Source organism: Tupaia chinensis, unplaced genomic scaffold, assembly GCF_000334495.1.
Source record: "Tupaia chinensis unplaced genomic scaffold, TupChi_1.0 Scaffold143646_1, whole genome shotgun sequence".
Taxonomy (NCBI): Eukaryota; Metazoa; Chordata; class Mammalia; order Scandentia; family Tupaiidae; genus Tupaia; species Tupaia belangeri.
Window position 1 is genome coordinate 1027742 of NW_006203494.1, and position 19384 is coordinate 1047125.

At 53.3% G+C, this 19384-nt stretch overlaps 1 protein-coding gene across 1 annotated transcript in view; it reads right to left on the bottom strand.

Annotated features, from left to right (window-relative positions):
• SRSF4 (serine and arginine rich splicing factor 4) overlaps positions 1–19068 on the bottom strand; it is a gene marked incomplete in the record, with an annotated part of 29211 nt that extends 10143 nt beyond the window's left edge. The window contains 7 exon segments of the mRNA XM_027766725.1: positions 1950–2062; positions 2940–3082; positions 6807–7078; positions 7622–7803; positions 8630–8840; positions 14970–15232; positions 18491–19068. Coding sequence (XP_027622526.1) covers positions 1950–2062; positions 2940–3082; positions 6807–6925 — 375 coding nt within the window.
• Between the last annotated feature and the right edge of the window lie 316 nt (positions 19069–19384).

Consider the following 19384-nt stretch of genomic DNA (forward strand, 5'->3'; position numbering starts at 1 on the left):
GTCTGTCATGTGAGAGTCCAGTACCTTAACTACTACACTACCTGCTGGCCCAATCAGGCTCCATTTTTGCCAAAGAATTGAAAAGTTTTGTTAACCTTACAATCCTGTGTCAGTGACAGCACATGAAGGGCTGGCCTTTTCTGCTCACAGGGAGCAGCTTCCCAGTGTCCACCCATGGCGCCCAGCAACACTCTGAGTCCCAGAGTTGTTCCTCAGCAACACAACCTGGTCAGCAGTGCTCGGCAAAGGCCTGCTATAGTGTTGACAGCCACCGCAAGGTACTCGCAAACACCACTCTTCCGCTAAGGCCAACCATGGGCTCCACATTCTCAAGGCCTCATCTTTGGGGACTAGCAGATGGTGTATGGTTATGTTGCCGGACTCCCACATGCCTGCTGATCACAGTTCGAGCCCTGGACTAGGTGGCTTGAAACTCATGCTGGGCGCGTGTGCGTGCATGTCCAAAGTCCCAAGAGGAGAATGGACTGCGGTATGGCCATCCTTCCTGGGGAGGTAGGTTCTTACCTTCTCTCTCTCTCTTTCAGTCTCTCTGGCAAGCACCGTGCCCTATAGCAAAAATCTGTCTCTTGGGGACCAGCAGGTGGCAATGGTGGTTAAGCTGCTGGACACTCCCACATGGCCAACCATGGTTTGAGTCCCAGACCTGGTGGCTTGCTTTCTCACTTTCCCTCTCTCTTGTTCTGTCTCTCTCTGGCCAAATTAAAATAAATGAATGAATAAATAAAATGAAATAATTCTTTAAAAAAAAAAAGGCAATGGAGGGATCAGAAGTGAAAGTAAATTAAGGTGAAACTTTTTTTTTTTTTTGGAGAGGTTTTCGCTACAGGGCGCATGCTCTCACCAGACAGACAGAGAGAGATATAGAGACAGAAAGCGAGAAATCACCCCCCAGGGGGGATGGTCACGCCGCAATCCCTTCTCCTCCATTCTTCTCTCGGGATCTTGGGCACGCACGCACACGCGCCCGGCATGAGTTTTAATCCACCGGGTCCGGGACGCGAACCGCAGTTGACTACATGGGAGTCCAGCGACATAGCCATTACCAAACTGCTGGTTCCCAAGGTGAAACTTTTAATATATGAATATAAAGGGTTCCTAACTATTCACCCCTAAGCCTCAACAAGCCCACTCATTTGGCTAGAAATGACTTGTCTAATAACGAACCAAGAAAGTAAGCCAGCTGGGAACGGTGAGCATCCTCTCAATCTCAGACCACCCACGTGAGGACACTCATCAGTAAGCTTTTCTTCCCTGTTGAGATTAAAACCAACCCTGTCCTCAAAAAATGAGCAGGCATATTGGGACCAGCAGTTAGCATAATGGCTATGTCGCTGGACTCCCATGTAGTCGACCACGGTTCGTGTCCCGGACCCGGTGGCTTAAAACTGACGCCGGGCGCGTGTGTGTGTGTGCCCAAGACCCCGAGGAGAGAATGGAGAAGAAGGGATTGTGGTGTGGCCATCCTCCCTGGGGGGCGATTTCTTGCTTTCTGTCTCTGTCTGTCTGGAAAGCGCATGTGTCCTATAGCAAAAATCTCTCCAAAAAAAGAAAAAATGAGCAGGCGTCACTACAAACAGTCCAAGAAAAATAGAGCGTATGAAAGAACGGCTGGGGGGCGGCTCCCTGGGGCTGATGTGAACCTGCACGTACAGCTGCCGTGGAGGTCCCCACCCTTTCTCCTGCTGGTGATCAGTTGCACTGGGCCTGCTCGTTAGTGCCCTCCGCAGAGACCACAGGCTCACCCTTAGAGCAGTGGCAAGAAGATGGGAATGCTGACGTCCTCAGTGCCCCTGTGGAACCCTAAAATGGGGAACCCCCACGTGCTCCGAGAAGACTCTCCCACGTCACACCTGTATTGTGGGACTGCCCGGGACCCGGTGCTCTCACCTCCTCCCACCCACACCCCAAAAGGGCAATGGGGCCCAAACCTTTAAGTCTTGCCAGCTGCATCGACTCGACAAGTTCTCCACAATCAGCCTATATTCTGTGCGGGTGGGAGGGCCATATTTATCACGGCCACTTCTTCTATAACCATATCCACCTTTGGGAGGTTCAAATAGACAAGGTTACTTCAGGGGAGGGAAAGGCAAAGAACGGCACGGCACATAGCCCTGAATCCCCGCCTAGCCCCGCCCGGACAGCAGCACATGTGTCTTAACTCTGCCACCCATAACCCTAAACTTTCAACAGATTTGCTAAAAAGCAACCACACACGAAGACTGGTGAAGTGATGAGTGTATTCATTAACATTTATATTGAAAATTAATATGCATACATTAAAACTACAAATAGTTTAACTATTTAGACATAAGTAACAATACTCCTAAATCAGTTACTGGTGTTACTCATAGTGATTAAAAGTTTTTGTGAATATTTTAAATGAAAAAAAAAAAAAAGAAAAAAAGATTTCAGGCACCTATTTCAGTTTCATCTCATCTGTGTAACCCTTGGGAACCTCACCACCCAGGTCTACTGGGGAACGGCTGCGTCACATGGCTTCCTGTTTCTGGCAGCCGAGGGCCACAATGGTTCAAAGAGCCACGCGTGGAGGGTAACCCAAGGTCAGCAGATGGAGCAGGCAGCCATCTGAGCCTCAAAGGCAGCTTTTAATTAAAACATTGAGGTCTTTGTTAAAGCTATGTTGAACAATTGCATCACAGAAAAAAACAACACAAACACATATCATTAAACATGTTTATAAAGTATTAAAGCAAGAAATTTGCCATTCATTAATTAAAGAAAGCCAAACATGATCAAAGACGTCGTCTGTGCTTCTACATGAACAAGACACAGAGCTTATAAAGCCAGTGGCTGGAGCACCGGTACACGTAAGCGTAAGGTTCAGGTACTCGTCACTTCACAGGTTCACCCCGAGTCACGCGGGCACATCGCCGACACGGGTGCCCTCGGATGCTTACTGCGTCCCGAGCCATAGCTGCCGTCGCGCCGTGGGCCCCGGGCATGTTCCACGATCACTCGCTCTCCGCAGAGGTCCTTGCCGTTCAGCTCGTACACGGCGTCATCCGCATCCCGCAGGTCGTCGAACTCCACGAAGCCATACCTGGGGAGAGGAGCACAGCCGTTGGTGCCCTTGGACACCCGGCTTGGGCAGCCCAGAAGGCGTGGGGAGCTCATGCTTAGCAAGGTGAGGAGGGGCGGCTGCTCGAGGCAGGCCCTATCACCCTAGCAGGAGACTGGCTCGACACAGACACTTCTTCGCTCCCCTGGAAGGTGGTGGCAGACTGCAGAGACCTCCGCGGGGTGCCTGGCCAGAGGTATCAGAGCCCGGAGCTCCACGGCCCGAACATCTGCTCTGCAAACATCGCGCTGAGACTTCTCGCTGTGGCTTTCAAAGCGGAGACCTAGAGAGCCCACAGGCCTGTGTTGAGGCTCTGTAGTAACTGCTACTCACGTTGGGAGAACACACGGGTGAACGATCACGGTCTCTCACACCCATCTCCTCTGGGACAACAGGCTGCAAGTTTCTGTTCCTCTACCTCGGCAAACCCGTCAGAACTACCCACGAACAAAGCTGGCGCTGTCTCCGGCGGTGATCTCGGCCACTGCCTACAACCTGTCCGCGACCGCACAAGCGGCTTCCCACGGCACTGCCAGGAGAGGTCTGCTGGCACCCGCAGTCCTGCGAACCTGCGACCAGGTACAAGTCAGAAAATGGCTGCTGCTGTGATGGCTGCGAGCCGGGGGCACATCGCGCGGCCACACGTCTGGTGGGGTCTAGCAGGCCTGACTACTGCCTGTCTGCAAAGCCAAGCCAGCTCACCAATCGGCCCCACCCCGAAGGCGGAAGCACTCTGCATAACCTCTGCCAGGCTGTGTGCCGGAGGGTGAGGCCACTAGCGCTCTTCTGCACTTAAACACGGCCAGACAGTCACCAGCCTTGCCAGGAGTTCCTCCCACTGCCAACGGCAAGACTCCGCAACACACCGCGAGCGCGAACTCGGCACTTTGCTTTGCTGAAGAGCTCCCCTCACAGAGGCTCTCCAGGTGACTGGGGCTCGGGGACCACCTTGGCGCGTGCTGGAGGCACACAGACTTTAAGTCATGGACTCAGCTCCACTGACAACGTAACACAGGCACGCCCAGCTGTGATGCCATTCGGGAGCCACCCGGCTCAAGCTTTCCATACACTCGCACAGGCTGGCACTGCTGAGCTGCTTCATGGGAGCGGCTGTGACTGCACTGGGCATCTGACGGGCAGGTGGAGCTCTCTGAGTCACAGGTGGCCCACGTCCATGTGTGCTTTCCAGCCCCAGCGTCTCTTGGGGCACGTGCTGCAGTGTGCCTCCTAGGTAGGGTGGGTGTCGGGAGAGCTATGCTAGCACCGTGAGACAAACGAACAGCGACAACAGCCTTAAACTGCTTTCTGCTTTGGACGAGTGCTGAAGAGCCGTTAAAGAAAAGCGCCTTCCTCCATCCAGTCAAGGCTCGAGCGGACAGAGCGAGCGAGAGGACGACACTGGGCTCCGAGGACTCAGAAGTTAAGTCCAGGAAGACCCGACCTGTTCTCTCCCGAAGAGCTCACGGAGCTCTCCTAAGAGCCGAAGCTCTGGAGGAGGTGTGGGCGGGCGACACGGTGAAGCTGGCAGGGCCACAGGGAGCACGCTCCCCGACACCGTGCGCCCTGAGGCTCCGGGTGTGCTGTCACAGCAGCCACTGCCGACGGAGGCCGGCCCAGACCACCGTCTCCCCTCCGGAGCGGCGGCCGAGGCAAGGCGACTGGCCAAGCTCCTCCCTGTGCTGCGCTGCAGGGCAGCCCGTGATGCCAGAGGGGGCCACGCGCTCTCCAGGACCCACTTCCGGAACGTTGACACCACTCACTCGGAAGCTGCTGCAGGGCCTGCGAACTGCTCGGGGAGACGGCTGCCCCAAGAGCCACCTCGTTTTACAGGGAGATTCCGGCCTCTTTTCGGTCGGAAGCTTCAGTATCTACAAATCCAGCCCAAGCATCCAGTCAGGCATCGACTATCACCGCTCTACTGCTACCAGGCCTGGTGGTTGGGAGGTGAAGGCCACCATCCTGCTGCAAAGCCATGCCTGGCAGCGACGCCCGTCCTGAGCGAAGAAAGACCCACCGGTGAGGCCGCGCCTCCACACTGCTGTCCTGCACTGCGCGGACCACTGCATCTGGTCGAGGAGAGAACGGCCCCCGAGGGACAGGGCGACCTCACAGTCACTGAGTAACCCTATGCACGAGCCAGGTACCACTGATACTGTCCCTGTTTCACAGAAGAGGAAAACGAGGCACAGGGTGAAACAACACACCTGGAACCACAGAGTTGGCACTGAGTCTGCTCGGACCCGAGAGCTGGAGCCCGAGCTACGGAGGTGGCGTGGAACGGGCCGGGCCGGGCTCAGTCCTGGCTCTGCTGCCCACGCGCTCTGAGCAGCTCAGCCCTGGCTCGCTGTTCCCTGGGTCTCACTTCCTCCCTGAGAAGGAGGAGCTGCACTACGATGCTGCTTCTCTCTGGGGGCTCTTCTAGCATCAAAATCGTGGCAGACATACGTTAAGATCAACTCTTTCGGCTTAAAGACGGGTATATTTAGCTTGAAAATTAGGCAGGTCTGGACTGAGAAGGCAGCATCAGAGGCATTCAACAGTGATGGGGACAGGGACATATTTTCTTAATCATCCATATTACCTTTTAAAGTAAGTATGGGTCCCAACTTCAGCTTTGCTTGAACAATGTAACTGTCTCTGAATTACATTTTAGTGCCTTCAGCAAAGCAAAGCTCTTCCTGGCAACGCACCCGAGTCTCACTAATGCATGTTCACGCGTGCACACATGCTGTGGGTGCCCGTCTCTGAGCCTGCGAAGAGCCTCATGACACAGACCAGCGGACACCTGAGTCTGAGCAGACTTTCTCACTGTGCGACTACAACAAAGAGCAGCTTCCAAGTCAGTAAGAGTGGAGAGGGTAAGGGATTCAGGAGAACGAATCTAGGACAAACGAAAAACCCCTCTGTGGGAGAGCCCAGAAGCCAGGACTGGTCCTCCAACAGGCCCGCCCTGCTTCTCGGTGCCACGTGCCCAGTCCCCGTGCCGTGTGAGACCAGGCGTGGCCTTCCTGTCCCGTGCACGGTACCTGCAATCAGGGAGACTACCTTTGTGCAACGTGCCCCTGCTCTCCCCTGTCCCAGCCTCTTGCTCTGGCCATGCTCTACCTGGACAAATTTACTCAAGGGAGAGGAGATGCTGCCACCGCCACCCCCAAAAAAAGTGGGTGCCGCGACCCTCACCAAGCAGACAGGCACTGTGCGGCTCTTCCCGCCCACCACCCAGCCTCATCCTGTGGCCACTGTGCTAGCCCTCTTCCACCGGGGCTCCACCGAGAGCACCAAGACGTCCCGCTCTGGTCACCGGTCAGAACCGAGGTGGCAGAACTGGAGGGCATGCTGCCGCACTCAGGTACTCCAGGACATCAGCCTAGAAAGGTCACCACCTCTCTTCGTCCTAGAATGCCCGCCTGAGCCGGCACTGCCACCCAACAGCTCTCTCTGACCCTAATGTGGAGCTTATCGCCGCCCCCTTCCAGAATGGCTTCGGAGATCTGCCTTCGAACGTCGTCACTGAGCAGGGGGACTGGGGAAGTGGCCTGTCTGCACAAGACGAGCCCGACTTGCTCCAGAGACAGGCGGGCAGTGCCGGGGCTCCCGATGGCACTGCCTCCTGCATGTGGCCAGGGCCGCAGCTGCTCACCAAGAGGCGAGGCCTAGGTGCTCTCCCTCCGGGAACATGCCCCTGTCACAGTGGAGCTCGGCTCACCTGTGTCCTAAACTGTGCCACATGCTTTTCTCTGTATTGGACACGACAGTCCTCGGCCAACCATCAGCAGGACGTGAGTTTGTTTCCCAGAGTGGTGAGCCACTCCCACACTCACTCATGTTCCTTGTAAGAACCTCTCCATGGCTGTCGGGGTTAGGGATGTTGCTGTAGCCAAGGGAATAGGTCCGCCTGTGAAGGAAACCCACGGGTGGCGCCAGCCCTCAAGCTAGTCAGTGGCACTGCACTTTAAGGGCAGAGCCCTTCAGTCTGCCCTGAAAGAAACGGCATTGGGTGAGAGGGGTCCAACAGCTTTCTTCCAAAGCGCCCAGTGGCCAGCCGGGCTTCCGCCAGCGCGGTCTGGCGAGGTGAGAGCAGTCAGGACACGCACTGGACCGCGATGCACTGGACGCTCCCGCCACCGGCACTCAGTGCCCAGGTCTCTGCAGGTCGACACATTGCCTCGATCGAGACCCAGGTGAGGCCGACTCAGAGCTGCTCTTGCACGAGGACAGCGTGACTGCCCTTGGGCCTAAAGGCCCGCACTGCCCCGGGGTACCAGAGGCCTGGCCCTCCGAGTGGAACCAACCAGCAGAGTCACCTGCGGTGCTCAGAGTGTGACAGCAGCCACAGTCTGACCGCCCTGGTGACGGGGGCCACGAGGGCCCAGTAGCAACAGCTGGTACCACGGGAAGGGGTGCTGAGCTGAGCTGTTCCCTGGCCTGCATCGGGAAAGGGCTCTGGGCACGCTGGCCTCCCTTTCTTAGTCTCAAGGAGGGAAGGCCATCGAGGCCACCCGGAGGCGGTGAGTGACTTACCCGTGCTGCTCACTGAGTGGCAGAGCTGGGCTGCGGCTTCAGGGCTCACCAGTACCCAGCCTGGGGCTCTTTTCACGTCGGCAAACTGGCAGTTCCCGCACACCAGGGCTCTCTGATTAGGGCTAGTGTGGACTCCCGGTCTGCAGACGCCGGCCACAGCTCGGGCTGCATTGATCTCCCACCTTCGGAGAAGAAAACCTACCTCATGATTTCTCTCCTCCTAGTCCCCGGACCACCGAGTCACACCTGACCCCTGGTGGTCACTCCTGACCACTCCTCTCTGGCTGCCCGAGTCCATGCGGAGGCCAGCAGCCCTCTCACCTGGCTGGCCCGACTTGCCCTGTCTGACCAGCTCACTCAGTCCTAGGCTATGCTAGTTTTACAGAGGGCTTGTCGAATGTCACAATTTTCCGAGGAGACATTGCAGCAGGCAGAGCCAGCTGCTCCGCTTATGGTGCCTCCGAGAACCCTCACCTATGCCCTGTCTACACCTGAAACACCCTAACTACACACGCTGAGTCATAACGATCTTCTTCCATGAGCCCGAAACCTCCTTTCATGAAGCCTCAGAAACATGCCTGATTCCAACCACTCTGGCACTTTCTTCAGTCCCTTTGCTCACATGTATGCTGTCACACAGCAGCGTGTGTGGCCCTCCAGGGTCTTCTCCCCTCCATGCTTGCCTGTCACGTGATCACGAGCTCTTAACAGCAAGGCTAACACCGCCGGGCGCTCAGCCCAGGGCTTGGAACGTGGTAGATCACTTATGACGCTCCGTCCAGGTGGGAGTGGCGCCCACCGCACCGTGAGAAGACGGGCGTGAAGAGCCAGGCAGCTTGCTCACCGCCGGGTATGGAGCTGGATCTGAACCCAGACCCCCAATCCCAAATCCCAGTCCCACACAAGGTTCCACTGGCTTTCAAAGGCAGAAGCTTCTCCTTTTCTCCCACAGTACCGAGCACAATTGTGTCCATTCAACAACATTGCTTTATGTAATGAGAATCTAACCTCAGACAGGCAGCTTGTAGCAAAGTTTTTTGATACAGCAGGGTGAAGTCTCCAGAGAAAAAGGAAATTGATCTTGGGGCAGGGTGGAGCACCTCTAAGCTGGGGGTTTGTGACAACCGGGTCACTTTCACTCTCGTCTTTTGGTTCCCATTAGCCAGTGGTCAGCCATCTGGTCCTTCCGAAAACATGTGTGGGTTCAGAACATAACAGACTAGAAGAACAGAGGAAAAATAAGATTATTCTGTGCAATCCCCATTCTGGAGGTCCCATGTCAGCCCCTGGAGTCTCTTTGGCTCTAAGTCTCAGCGAACACCAGCCCAGCTAGCCCAGCATAGAGAAGGTGGGGCATTGGAGACAGACGTGGTGGATGTGGACGGAAACCGAAGGAATTGTGCGTTTGAGAATGCACTGAATTATTTTACAAAGAGAGGGGCTGGGGCCAAAATAAAGGCATGAATGGAGGGGGTGGGGATGGCCAGAAATCAGAGTACTAGGTTTGCAGCTTCCGACCGTTCAAGGGTCACAGCGGCGACCAGGTAAGACCTAGTACTGTGCTCACCCGGGGTAAGTGCCCACGCTCCAACCTAGCTGCAGCTAACTCCGCCCACTACCACCGAGGCTGCTGTAGGTCACTAGCATGCTCCCCCCTCTAACTGCCAGGGGCACATGTGCTGGTGAGGAAGAGGGCCAGGGAGAAAGGACCCCCCCACGGGTTACGGTCACACCACACCCCTTCTCCATTTCTATCCTTCCCAGATTCTGGGCACACACACAAACACCCAGTGTGTTTTTCAATCTGCAGAGGCCAGAGCTGGAACTGCAGTCGGGTACATGGGACCCGGTGCCTTTCACCTCTAGGCCATGGGGCCAGCCCCTAGACCTCTAACCTCTTTTCCTCTTCAAACCCCACTGTAACAGTAACTACTCCTCTCTAAATGTCTCCCCGAGCATGCCCGGTGCTTTCACACACTCCATCACTGGCTGGCGGTTCGCCGACCTCCCAGGTGAGGGGACTAAGAGCAGCTAACTGGCCCGGCTGCCCCACCTGGGGGCTCTTCTAACCTCCAGCCCCCCACCGGCCACCGTGGCCTACTACCTCCCACACACCGGGGGGAGTTGTAGTCTAGCAGACCACAGTTGAGAAACAGGCTCAGGGAGCACGACAAACCATCTGCTGCGACATGGGGACAGTGCCAGGTGGATACAGCATCTCAGGAGAAACGTCACATGACCTGACCGGAAAACACCGTTTCTGTATCTGATGTGCGCTAACACTACCAGCTGGGGACATTCATTTTCTACTAAGGGGAACTAAACTGTAACTTAACCATGAAACATGTAACACAAGTCTAGAAAAATAGAGCATGGTAAAAACTTGTACCTCAGTAGCGAGAGCACAAACACATTAGTGGGAAGATGAAATTTACCCCGTCCCTCACAGAGGAAGCACCTGCTGGTAAACCTCTAAGAATGAGGATACGGGCCCGGCCCCTGGCCTAAGCTCACATCGCAGATACCAGCCCAGGTCTACAACATCTAAATACATGAACACCCTGCGGAGGGAGACGGTAGAAACAAACCCTACCCTAAAAGCTAACCGATAAAGCCAAACCCCCCTCTGGAGCCAGAGCTGAAGGGGCCCGGTCCTGTGTATGACGTCCCCGTAAGCCACCTACCAACCTGTTTAAACTGCCCACACCTACTCGAATATGGACTCAGGGAGCTAAGTCAACTCACTTTTTTTTTGTTGTTGGAGAGTTTTTTTTTTTTTTTGCTATAGGGTGTGTGCTCGCCAGAAAGACAGAGAGACAGAAAGAGAGGCGGGGGGTGGTGGTGGTGGTGGCCACACCACAATCCCTTCTCCTCCAGACTCCTCTAGGGATTTTGGGCACGCACGCACATGCACCTGGCATGAGTTTAAGCCACCGGATCTGGGACTCGAATTGTGGTTGACTACATGGGAGTTCAGCAACACAGCCATTACACTAACTGCTGGTCCTTGCCCTTGTGTGCTTGCGCTTTTTTTTCCTTTTAAGGTTTTTTCCAGGGTGTGTGTGCTTGCTGGAGAGAGACAGAGAGAGAGAGAGAGACAGACAGACAGACAGACAGTGGGAGGGAAAGTGAGAAATCACCCCCTCCGGGAATGGTCACGCCACAGTCCCGTCTACGTTCTCCTCCTGGGATTCTGGGCAAGCATATGTATATAGCTGGCATGAATTTCAAGATCCTGCTAGGTCTGGGACTCGAACTGTGGTCAGCCATGCAGGAGTCCAGTGCCTTAACCACTACACCACCTGCTGGCCCCACCAAATAATTTTTTAAAAATAATTATTTTATTGAACTTTATTTATTTATTTTAATTTGAACAGAGAAGGACAGAGAGAGAGAGAGAGAGAGAGAGAGAGACAGTGAGAAAGTGAGCCACTGGGTCCAAGACTCAAACCTCAGTTGGCCATGTGGGAGTCTAGTATCTTAACTACCACACCACCTGTTGGCCCCCCAAATGACTTTTTTACTAGGCTGCTTCCATAGTGCAATCCTGTAAGAAATCAAATTACCCCAAAAACAATACACTTAGTCTTTGGATGAAACTGTCCTAATGAATCCACTTGTTGGAATTAAATGTATTACATGGGTATTTTATTTATTTGTTTGGCCAGAGGAAACAAAGAGAGATCACCCCCACATGGGATGTGGCCAGCCCTGGCATAACCCCATTCCCCTCCCGTCTCCATCTGGGGCATGCATGTGGGTACCCCACCAGGCCTGGGAGCTGAACCACATGGTGGCAGGCCTCTGGGACACAGCTTCCCTAAGTACCAGGGCACAGGCTGGGCCTGTTACTTTGCTAGTCTAAGTCAATCTGACTGCTTCCCCTACAGGGTGCAAACACAGCGCACCGTGTCCTGACACCGACGCCAAGAGTAAATTAAAAGACCGCACCAAAGGAAGAGTATCAATATTCCCTGAGACACTGAAGTTCATGAAGACACCAATTAGAACAATTTTTAAAAACCTCAAGAGGGGACCAGCAGATGGTGTTAATGGTTACGCTGCTGGACTCTCATGTAGTAGACCGCGGTTCGGGTCCCGGACCTGGCGGCTTAAAACTCATGCAGGGTGCATGTACGTGGAGGAGAAGGGACTGCAGTGTAGCCACCCCCTTGGGGTGGGGGGTGACTTCTTGCTTTCTGTTTCTGGCTGTCTGGCAAGCGCACGGATACTATTGTAAAAATCTTTCAAAAAAACAAAACAAAACATCAAGAGGCGGGGCTGGCGGGTGGCTTGGTGGTTAAGGTGGATAGATCCCATATGATCGGCCACTTGGTCTGGGTGAGTGTCTGGTGAGTCTCAGACCTGAAGGCATCAAAAACCAGTAGGTAAGTGTGTGTCCCCAGGGTGCTTTCTCACCAATCTCTCTCATGCCTGCTCTGCCAAATGCACGTGGTCTATAGCCAATTAAAAGGAAAAAAAAAAAAAAAAAAACCGCATGGGGTCAGCAGGTGGTGTGGTGGTTCAGGGTGCTGGAATCCCACATGACCAACCGCAGTTTGAGTCCCGGGCCTGGTGGCCTGATTTCTCACTTTCCCTCACTCTGCCCCACTCTGGTGAAATTAAAATAAATAAATAAAGTTAACTAAAATGATTCTTAAAAAAAAAAAAAAAAGGAACAAAAACACAGTGTGAGCACAACCCAGCCATAAGGAACAGTGAGAACCTGCTGCTCACGACGAGGTGGCTGACTCGAAGCCGCGGCTAAGGGAGGTAAGCTGGACTGTGAAGGACACGGCTTCCTCCCTCAGTAGGCACAGCGTCCATGCCCTACGGCAGCAAGGGAGGATCTGAAAACGCTTGGCTACAGAGGGCATCTGCAGGTCCTAGAGGCTGTGGGAGGCAGCAGTTGGGGGACACAGCATGGACAGGTGCAGGTAGACGGGCAAGCGGGCTGTGGGACTGCTCGGACCAGAGTGAGAACAGACACCGCCAGCCGTGTGCGTGCGTCTCTGATGCGGTGTGCCTTGCTGGAAACGAGGATGTGGCCTTGCCCTCGACTGTGGCATACTGTAAGCGTGCTTCGAAAATCAGGCTGTGCCCTCAAAAGATGCAAAAACATGAAACAGAAACAGAAATTGTGAGGTAAAATAGGAAAACGCCAGGATGAAGGTTGTATTACCACTTTACAGTGAAACTCAGGGGCAGCGAACAGTCGGGGTGTCTGCTGCTCCGACTCACACCGGAGACAGCACTACCTGGCCCGGCTCCCCTCGCCGAAGCAGCCCAGGCAGCGGTGGAGTTCCAGCCTCCTGAAGGCTGTGCCGCGGGCCACCCTGGCTGGTCCCCCTTTCCTTTGTACTTCTGGTCACACTGCTCCTCAGGGATGCCCTTCCCCTGCTATCAGCCACGTCGTTGGTTTGTTATCTGTTAACAGCGTTGTCAAATTTTCCCAGCATGAGCGGACTGGCAGGTTCTTCTCCCCCACCATATGACTCCCCACAGTCAGGGCTGGCTGGTTCCTGTGCCCCCGCCTCCCCTCGTTCCGAAAGGCTGATCTCAGACCTCCCCAAGTCACCAGGTTGGAGGGCTCTGTGCTGAAGGCCTCCTCGCTGGCATACAGACCAGGGATGACAAATACTGTTCTTTTTTTCAAAAGAGATTTTTCCTATAGTGCGCGTGCACTTGCCAAACAGAAAGTGAGAAACCACCCCCCGTGGTGGTGGGGGGTGGCCTCGCCATAATCCTTTCTCCTCTCAGGATTTTGGGCATGCACGCACATGTGCCCAGCGTGAGTTTTAAGATGCCAGGTCCAGGATATGAACCATGACTGACTACATGGGAGTCCAGCAATGTAACCATTACGCCACCCGCGGGTCCCGACAAGTACCGTTTTAGGTGCTTTGTCAGGCATCACCTGCAGTTCAGAGGCCTCAAGCCTGGGAGGCTTCATCTGAACACCTGAGGAAAGCCGTGCACAGCGCAGCCCGCTCCCTCACCTTCAGGACACTCCTAGGCCACACAGCCCTAGGAGTGACAGCAGGCGGTGAGCATGTACGGGCCCAATCCGGCCTCAGTCAGCCATGGTGAAACCAATGCTACCTTACAGCCCAAGATGGCCTGAGCTCATTGCAGCGGCTGTGCAGGGGCATCACGGGGAGTCCCATCCGCCTCACTGCTGGCAGTGAGTGGCTGGCTTTCTGGAAGCCTCTCAGAGCCCAGGGCTGAGCGGGTTAGGGAACCTGAGCTCCCCTCACCCCCAGAGGCCAGGCCCCGAAGGCCAGGCCCAAGTTACCTGGAGGGAAACGCGCGAGCAGCTGACGGACACTGCCCGGGCTGTGCCTGCCATGTGAGGAAACGAGCCTCGGTCTCCAGAGCTGCTGACTTATGACCTTGGGCGTGCCCGCAATCGCCCATGCCTCAGTTTCTCCGGACACAAACCGGGGACACCTGCTTGTAAAGGCTCTTTGATATACTCAGTTGAAAAGGGAACCCTACAAATGCCTGCTACTAGTATTCTCTAACGCTGTCGGGCGGCAGTGCTACCCTACAGATTTACGGATCACCCCAGAGCCCTCCGCGATGCGGGGAGCACCTTCCCTCTCGAGGAGCCCAAGTACAACACTCCGGCCGGGGACTCCACGTCTCTCACCACAGCCTATGGCAGGCGCCTCTTCCTGGGAAGGGACAATGGCCTCTTGAGCCACACTTCCTCTGTCTGCTCAGGCGCTCCTACCTCTGGGGAGTGTGCTTTCGTTTTACCTAACAAGCTACCTTTCCTGGGACCTGCAGGCGGTGTAGTGGTTAAGGTGCTGGGCTCCCACATGGCTGACTGTGGTCTGAGTCTTGGATCTGGCAGCTTGAAACTCATACCGGGTGCGAGTGTGAGTGTGCCTGACACCTGAGAGGAGAATGAAGGGACTGAGGCGTGGCCACCCCCGACCCCCCTTAGTGCGATTTCTCACTTTCTCGCTCTTCGTGTTCCCAGTGAGTACACCACCCTATAGCAAAAATCTCTCTCAAAAAATAAAATAAAATAAAAGGAACACACACTTCACGTGGCCCTGTTATTCAAATAAAACTGCAACGAGGAAGGAAAGAGGCAAGACATGAAACTGAGGAACAGGAGTTTCAAAGGACTTGGCCGCACAGCGATGAACGCCGTTCACTCACACCACAAACTGACTGGGGAGTCCAGACTGAGAAGGGGCCTGCAGCCAGGGCAATTTTTGCTAATAACATTTGGACAAAATTTTAGTATGGTGCCGCTTCTTGTACTGATTTTTCAAAGGGATGGAAAAAATTTAAATTACTTTCTTAGGCTAAAACAAAACCATACAAAATATACCTAATACGTGATTCTGGAGGTGAGGTGGCGTCACAGGAGACTTCAGTGCGGAAACAGCCTGCTCAGTTTTGTGGGCCACATCACCAACACGATGGCGCTGGCTAGGTGGCCCAGCATACACCGCTCAGGAGAGGTCAGGTCTCAGGACCAGCAGATGGCCTAATGGCTGCATCACTGGACTCCCACGTGGGTCGAATGCAGTTCAAGCCCTGGACCCGGTGGCTTAAAACTCATGCTGGGCGCGTGTGTGCGTGTCCACGATCCTAAGAGGAGAATGGAAGAGAAGGGATTGCAGAGTGGCCACCCCCTGGGGGGGAGTGACCTCTCGCTTTGTGTCTCTCTAGTGAGCACATGTGCTCTAAAGCAAAAATTTCTAAAAAAAAAGAAACAAAAAAAGAGAAGCTAGATCTCACACAGCCCCCAGGTTCCAATCCCTAGCCAGGTCCACCTAGAACACACCAGTAGACTCATGAGTGTGACTCCGACTGGCTAGAGTACTGGAGAAAGGTGATCATGGTGTGACCAGACCCTGGAAAGGAGCTCTTCCCTCTTTCCCCATCTCTGCGCACACCCACTGAAAAACGAATCACAGAAGTACAATGCTATGGGACCAGCAGATGGTAACGGCTATGTCGCTGCACTCCCATGTAGTCAACCGCAGTTCGAGTCCCGGACCTGGTGGCTTAAACTCATGCCAGGCGCGTGTGCGTGCGTGCCCAGGATCCCGAGAGGAGAATGGAGGAGCAGGGATTGTGGCGTGGCCATCTCCCTGGGGGATGATTTCTCGCTTTCTGTCTCTGTCTCTCTCTTTCTGGTGAGCACATGCACCCTATAGCAAAAACCTCTCCAAAAAAAAAAAAAAAAAAAAAAAAAGAAGTACAATGGTACTTAATCCAGAGTTCTTTCGTTATTTATCACTTCAGAAAAGGCTCCTGATTAGGCTGTCCCTGGGGCCTGGTGGTTAAGGGAGTCAGATCCCACATGGCTGATGGTGATTTGAATCCCAGTGCCCTGGCAGCTTGAAAAATGCAGTGGGCAGGGGGACCATGGCCAACTGCAGTTCAAGTCCCGGACCTGATGGTTTGATAATCACGCCCAGCGCATGTGCATGTGTTCTAAAGATTCTGGGAGGTGGGACCAGCAGGTAGCATAATGGCTATGTCGCTAGATTCCCATGTAGTCAACCACGGTTCGAGTACTGGACTTGGTGATTTAAACTCACGCCAGGTGCGTGTGCATGCATGCGTGCCCAAGATTCTTAGAGAAGAGAAGGGACTGCAGCATGGCCATCCCCCCTGTGGGGTGATTTCTCGCTTTCTGTCTCTCTGTCGAGCGCACACGCTCTATAGCAAAACAAAACAAAAAATCACCCCAAAACCCACAAAAATACACTTCTCCAAAAAAAGAAAAAAAAAGATTCTGGGAGAAGGGATTGCGGGGTGGCCATTCCCCACAGGGATTGACTTCTCACTTCCCCCGCCTCTCTCTGGTAAGTGTATGTGCCCTACAACAAAACTTAAAAGAAAAAAAAAAAAGAAAAGAAAATGAGGCTTTGATATGTGTGTGTGGGTGTGTGTGGAGAGGTTTTCTGCTATAGGGCGTGTGCACTCCACAGAAAGACAGAGACAGAAAGTGAGAAATCACTCCCCCGAGGGGATGGCCACGCCGCAATCCCTTCTCCTCCATTCTCCTCTCGGGATCTTGGGCACGCACACACACGCACCCGGCGTGAGTTTAAGTCACCAGGTCTGGGACTCGAACCACAGTCAACTTCATGGGAGTCCATCGACATAACCATTACACCAACTGCTGGTCCTGAGGCTTTGATTTTAATAACACATGAATAGAGTCCCAACACTGCTTGAATCATAAAGTTAATCTGAAACCAAATACCTTATTTTTCTTAACACAGACTCAACTGCTTGGTAAGTATAGGTTCACACATGACATTATTTCTGCGGTCTGAAGACCTATACAGCAAAGGGCCATGCAGTCCCTAAAGTAAAGCCTTTGCCTTCTGTTAGTCCTGACGCCCCTTAGTTGCAACATTATCACAGGAGTGATAAGACAGTTACTGGCCACGGGTGGTGGCAAAGGCAATTGCTCCTGTGAGTAAGATGCATGAGCAGCTCAAGTGAGGAGAAACCAATAACCTCAATCACGGACCACACTCATTCACCTACATGGGAAAATGAGCTCTGGCCAGGGGCTCCGTGACCCTAAGGGAAAATCCATGATTCCTCTCAGTACCCAGGGCTAGCAATGCCCTACAGTGATGAGGCACTCAGGACAAATTGATTCAGAGCCCGAAGCTCCATATTTGATTATTATTTTTTTTGAGGGGGTTGTGGTTTTATTTAGACATAAATAAAATGTGCACACGAGCTCCTACTCATCTTCACTGCACAGCCTGGCATTGGGACGGGTGGCTCCGACGGCCAGCTGGGCTGCCCTCTCCAGCATGGCCCTGCTGTTCCTGGAGGAGATACCGCGTGGCCGCGATTGCAGCAGTGAGACTGCACGTCAGCAGCGCTGCCAGCTCCTCCACGGGCCAGGAACTCCTCGGAGCCGCTGGGCAAAATGTGCTTTGTCTCCTCGTTGCTCCCACAACCAATGCTGGGCACCGAGAGCTGGCTCTTCAGTCCCCTCCACACCCTGCTGTCAACACCTCTGGGTTTCTGCCAGTTATGCTTAATTCTGACATCCTGACCTGACTGATGCTGGATGAACTTCTCGGTCCTCTTTTTTGATGATCTTGGGCTTCATGAGGTGTCTGAGGGTGGCCATGACCGGGGAGGGGATGGCTGCCACTTGTGTAGGGGGCACTGAGGAAGAGAGGCTGAAGCCCCATATTTTAAAAATTAAAATGCGTTCTACTTTAAGGGACTTTTTTCTTTTTAGTTTTTACTACAGGGCATGTGTGCTCACCAGAGAGAGAAGGAAAGAGAAAACTTGCCCCCCGGGGGGGATGGCCACACCCCTTCTCTATTTTCCTCTTGGGATTTTGGACATGCATGTGCAAATACCCAGCATGTTTTATCAAGCAGAACTCGAACCACAGAGTCAGCCATGTGGAATCCAGTGCCTTAACCACAACGCCACCTGACAACCCAACTTGAAAGAATGTTAAACAAGGATGAAAAGGAAATTTCCCAAGCAATACTTGTATATCATGCAAACCCAGTTAAACAGACAAGAACACCCCTTGGAAACTGACTATCCATTCTTTCGCTGTAATAAGTGCTATTCAGATTCTGGAGTGTATGGAGCCGTCCCTTGAGAGTCCTAATTCATAACTTTAACCAAAACGCAAAAACAAAAAACTTCAACGTGGGGTGTGTCCTTCCAGCTACCGGCAGGTAGAATGACCTTAGGTGCTGGACTCCCACACAGCTGACTGATGAATTTTACTCAGTAACTGACACACAGAAAAATTAAAAATAACCCTTCTACACTTTCCGTGAACTTACTAAGAAAGCAAGCCCCTGCACCTGTACGTAAGCAAGGCCCACAAGAGTTACCAGAGCCGGAAGGCTAGACACGGCTGCTGCTGGTGCGTCTCCTGCTCCTGTGATCCGCTCCTGGGTTTCCCTCCCATCATCCTTACAGTGGCTCTCGCAAGCAGGAACGCAGGAGACCTCAATGGGATCTGGAATGGTCTATTTAGTCCTGGGAGAGAGCTATTACACATCATGTTTGCGGTCCCAAACTGAACTATCTTTCTAGAAGTTCTCTAACACAGGTGACCCAACCAGGTTTGCCTGGCACAGTGAACTGGCAGGCAAGGAAGGACTGCATGTACCCGACTCCCAATGCCTAGAGGCCCGCCCTTCTCCTGGACCTTCGAGGAGCTCGCCTTCCAGGAGCTCGCCTGCTTCCTCCCTTGTCACTTCCCTACTACGCAAACACTCTATGCCACACCAGATTAACTGTGAACTATACCTATAACCCTCCAGCCTGACACACCTGATGGATTTCTTCCCATAAATTTGAACTCTTCAGCAATTCTTCAAAGGCCTGTCCATCTAGGGCTGGCAGGTGGCATGGTGGTTAAGGGTTCTGGACTCCCACATGGTTGACTGCAGTTCTAGTCCTGGACCTGGCAGCTTGCTTTCTCACTTTCCCACTCTCTTGCTCTCTCTGTCCTTCCCTGGTCAAATTAAAATAAATAAATGTTAATAAAATTCTTAAAAAAAGAAAAAGTCCTGTCCATCCAAATTTGCTTCTGGGCTTCAATTACTAATTTGACCGAAGTCAAATGTGCTTCTCAGTAGTGAAGCCCACTATCCTTGTCCGTTCCAAGACAAACTTACACATGTAGCTAAATTGAAGAATGCAGTCCTTTTTCTTAAGAATTACTTTATTTATTATTAGTGTTTTTTTAAAGTTTTTTTTTCTTTCTTTTTTTTTTTTGG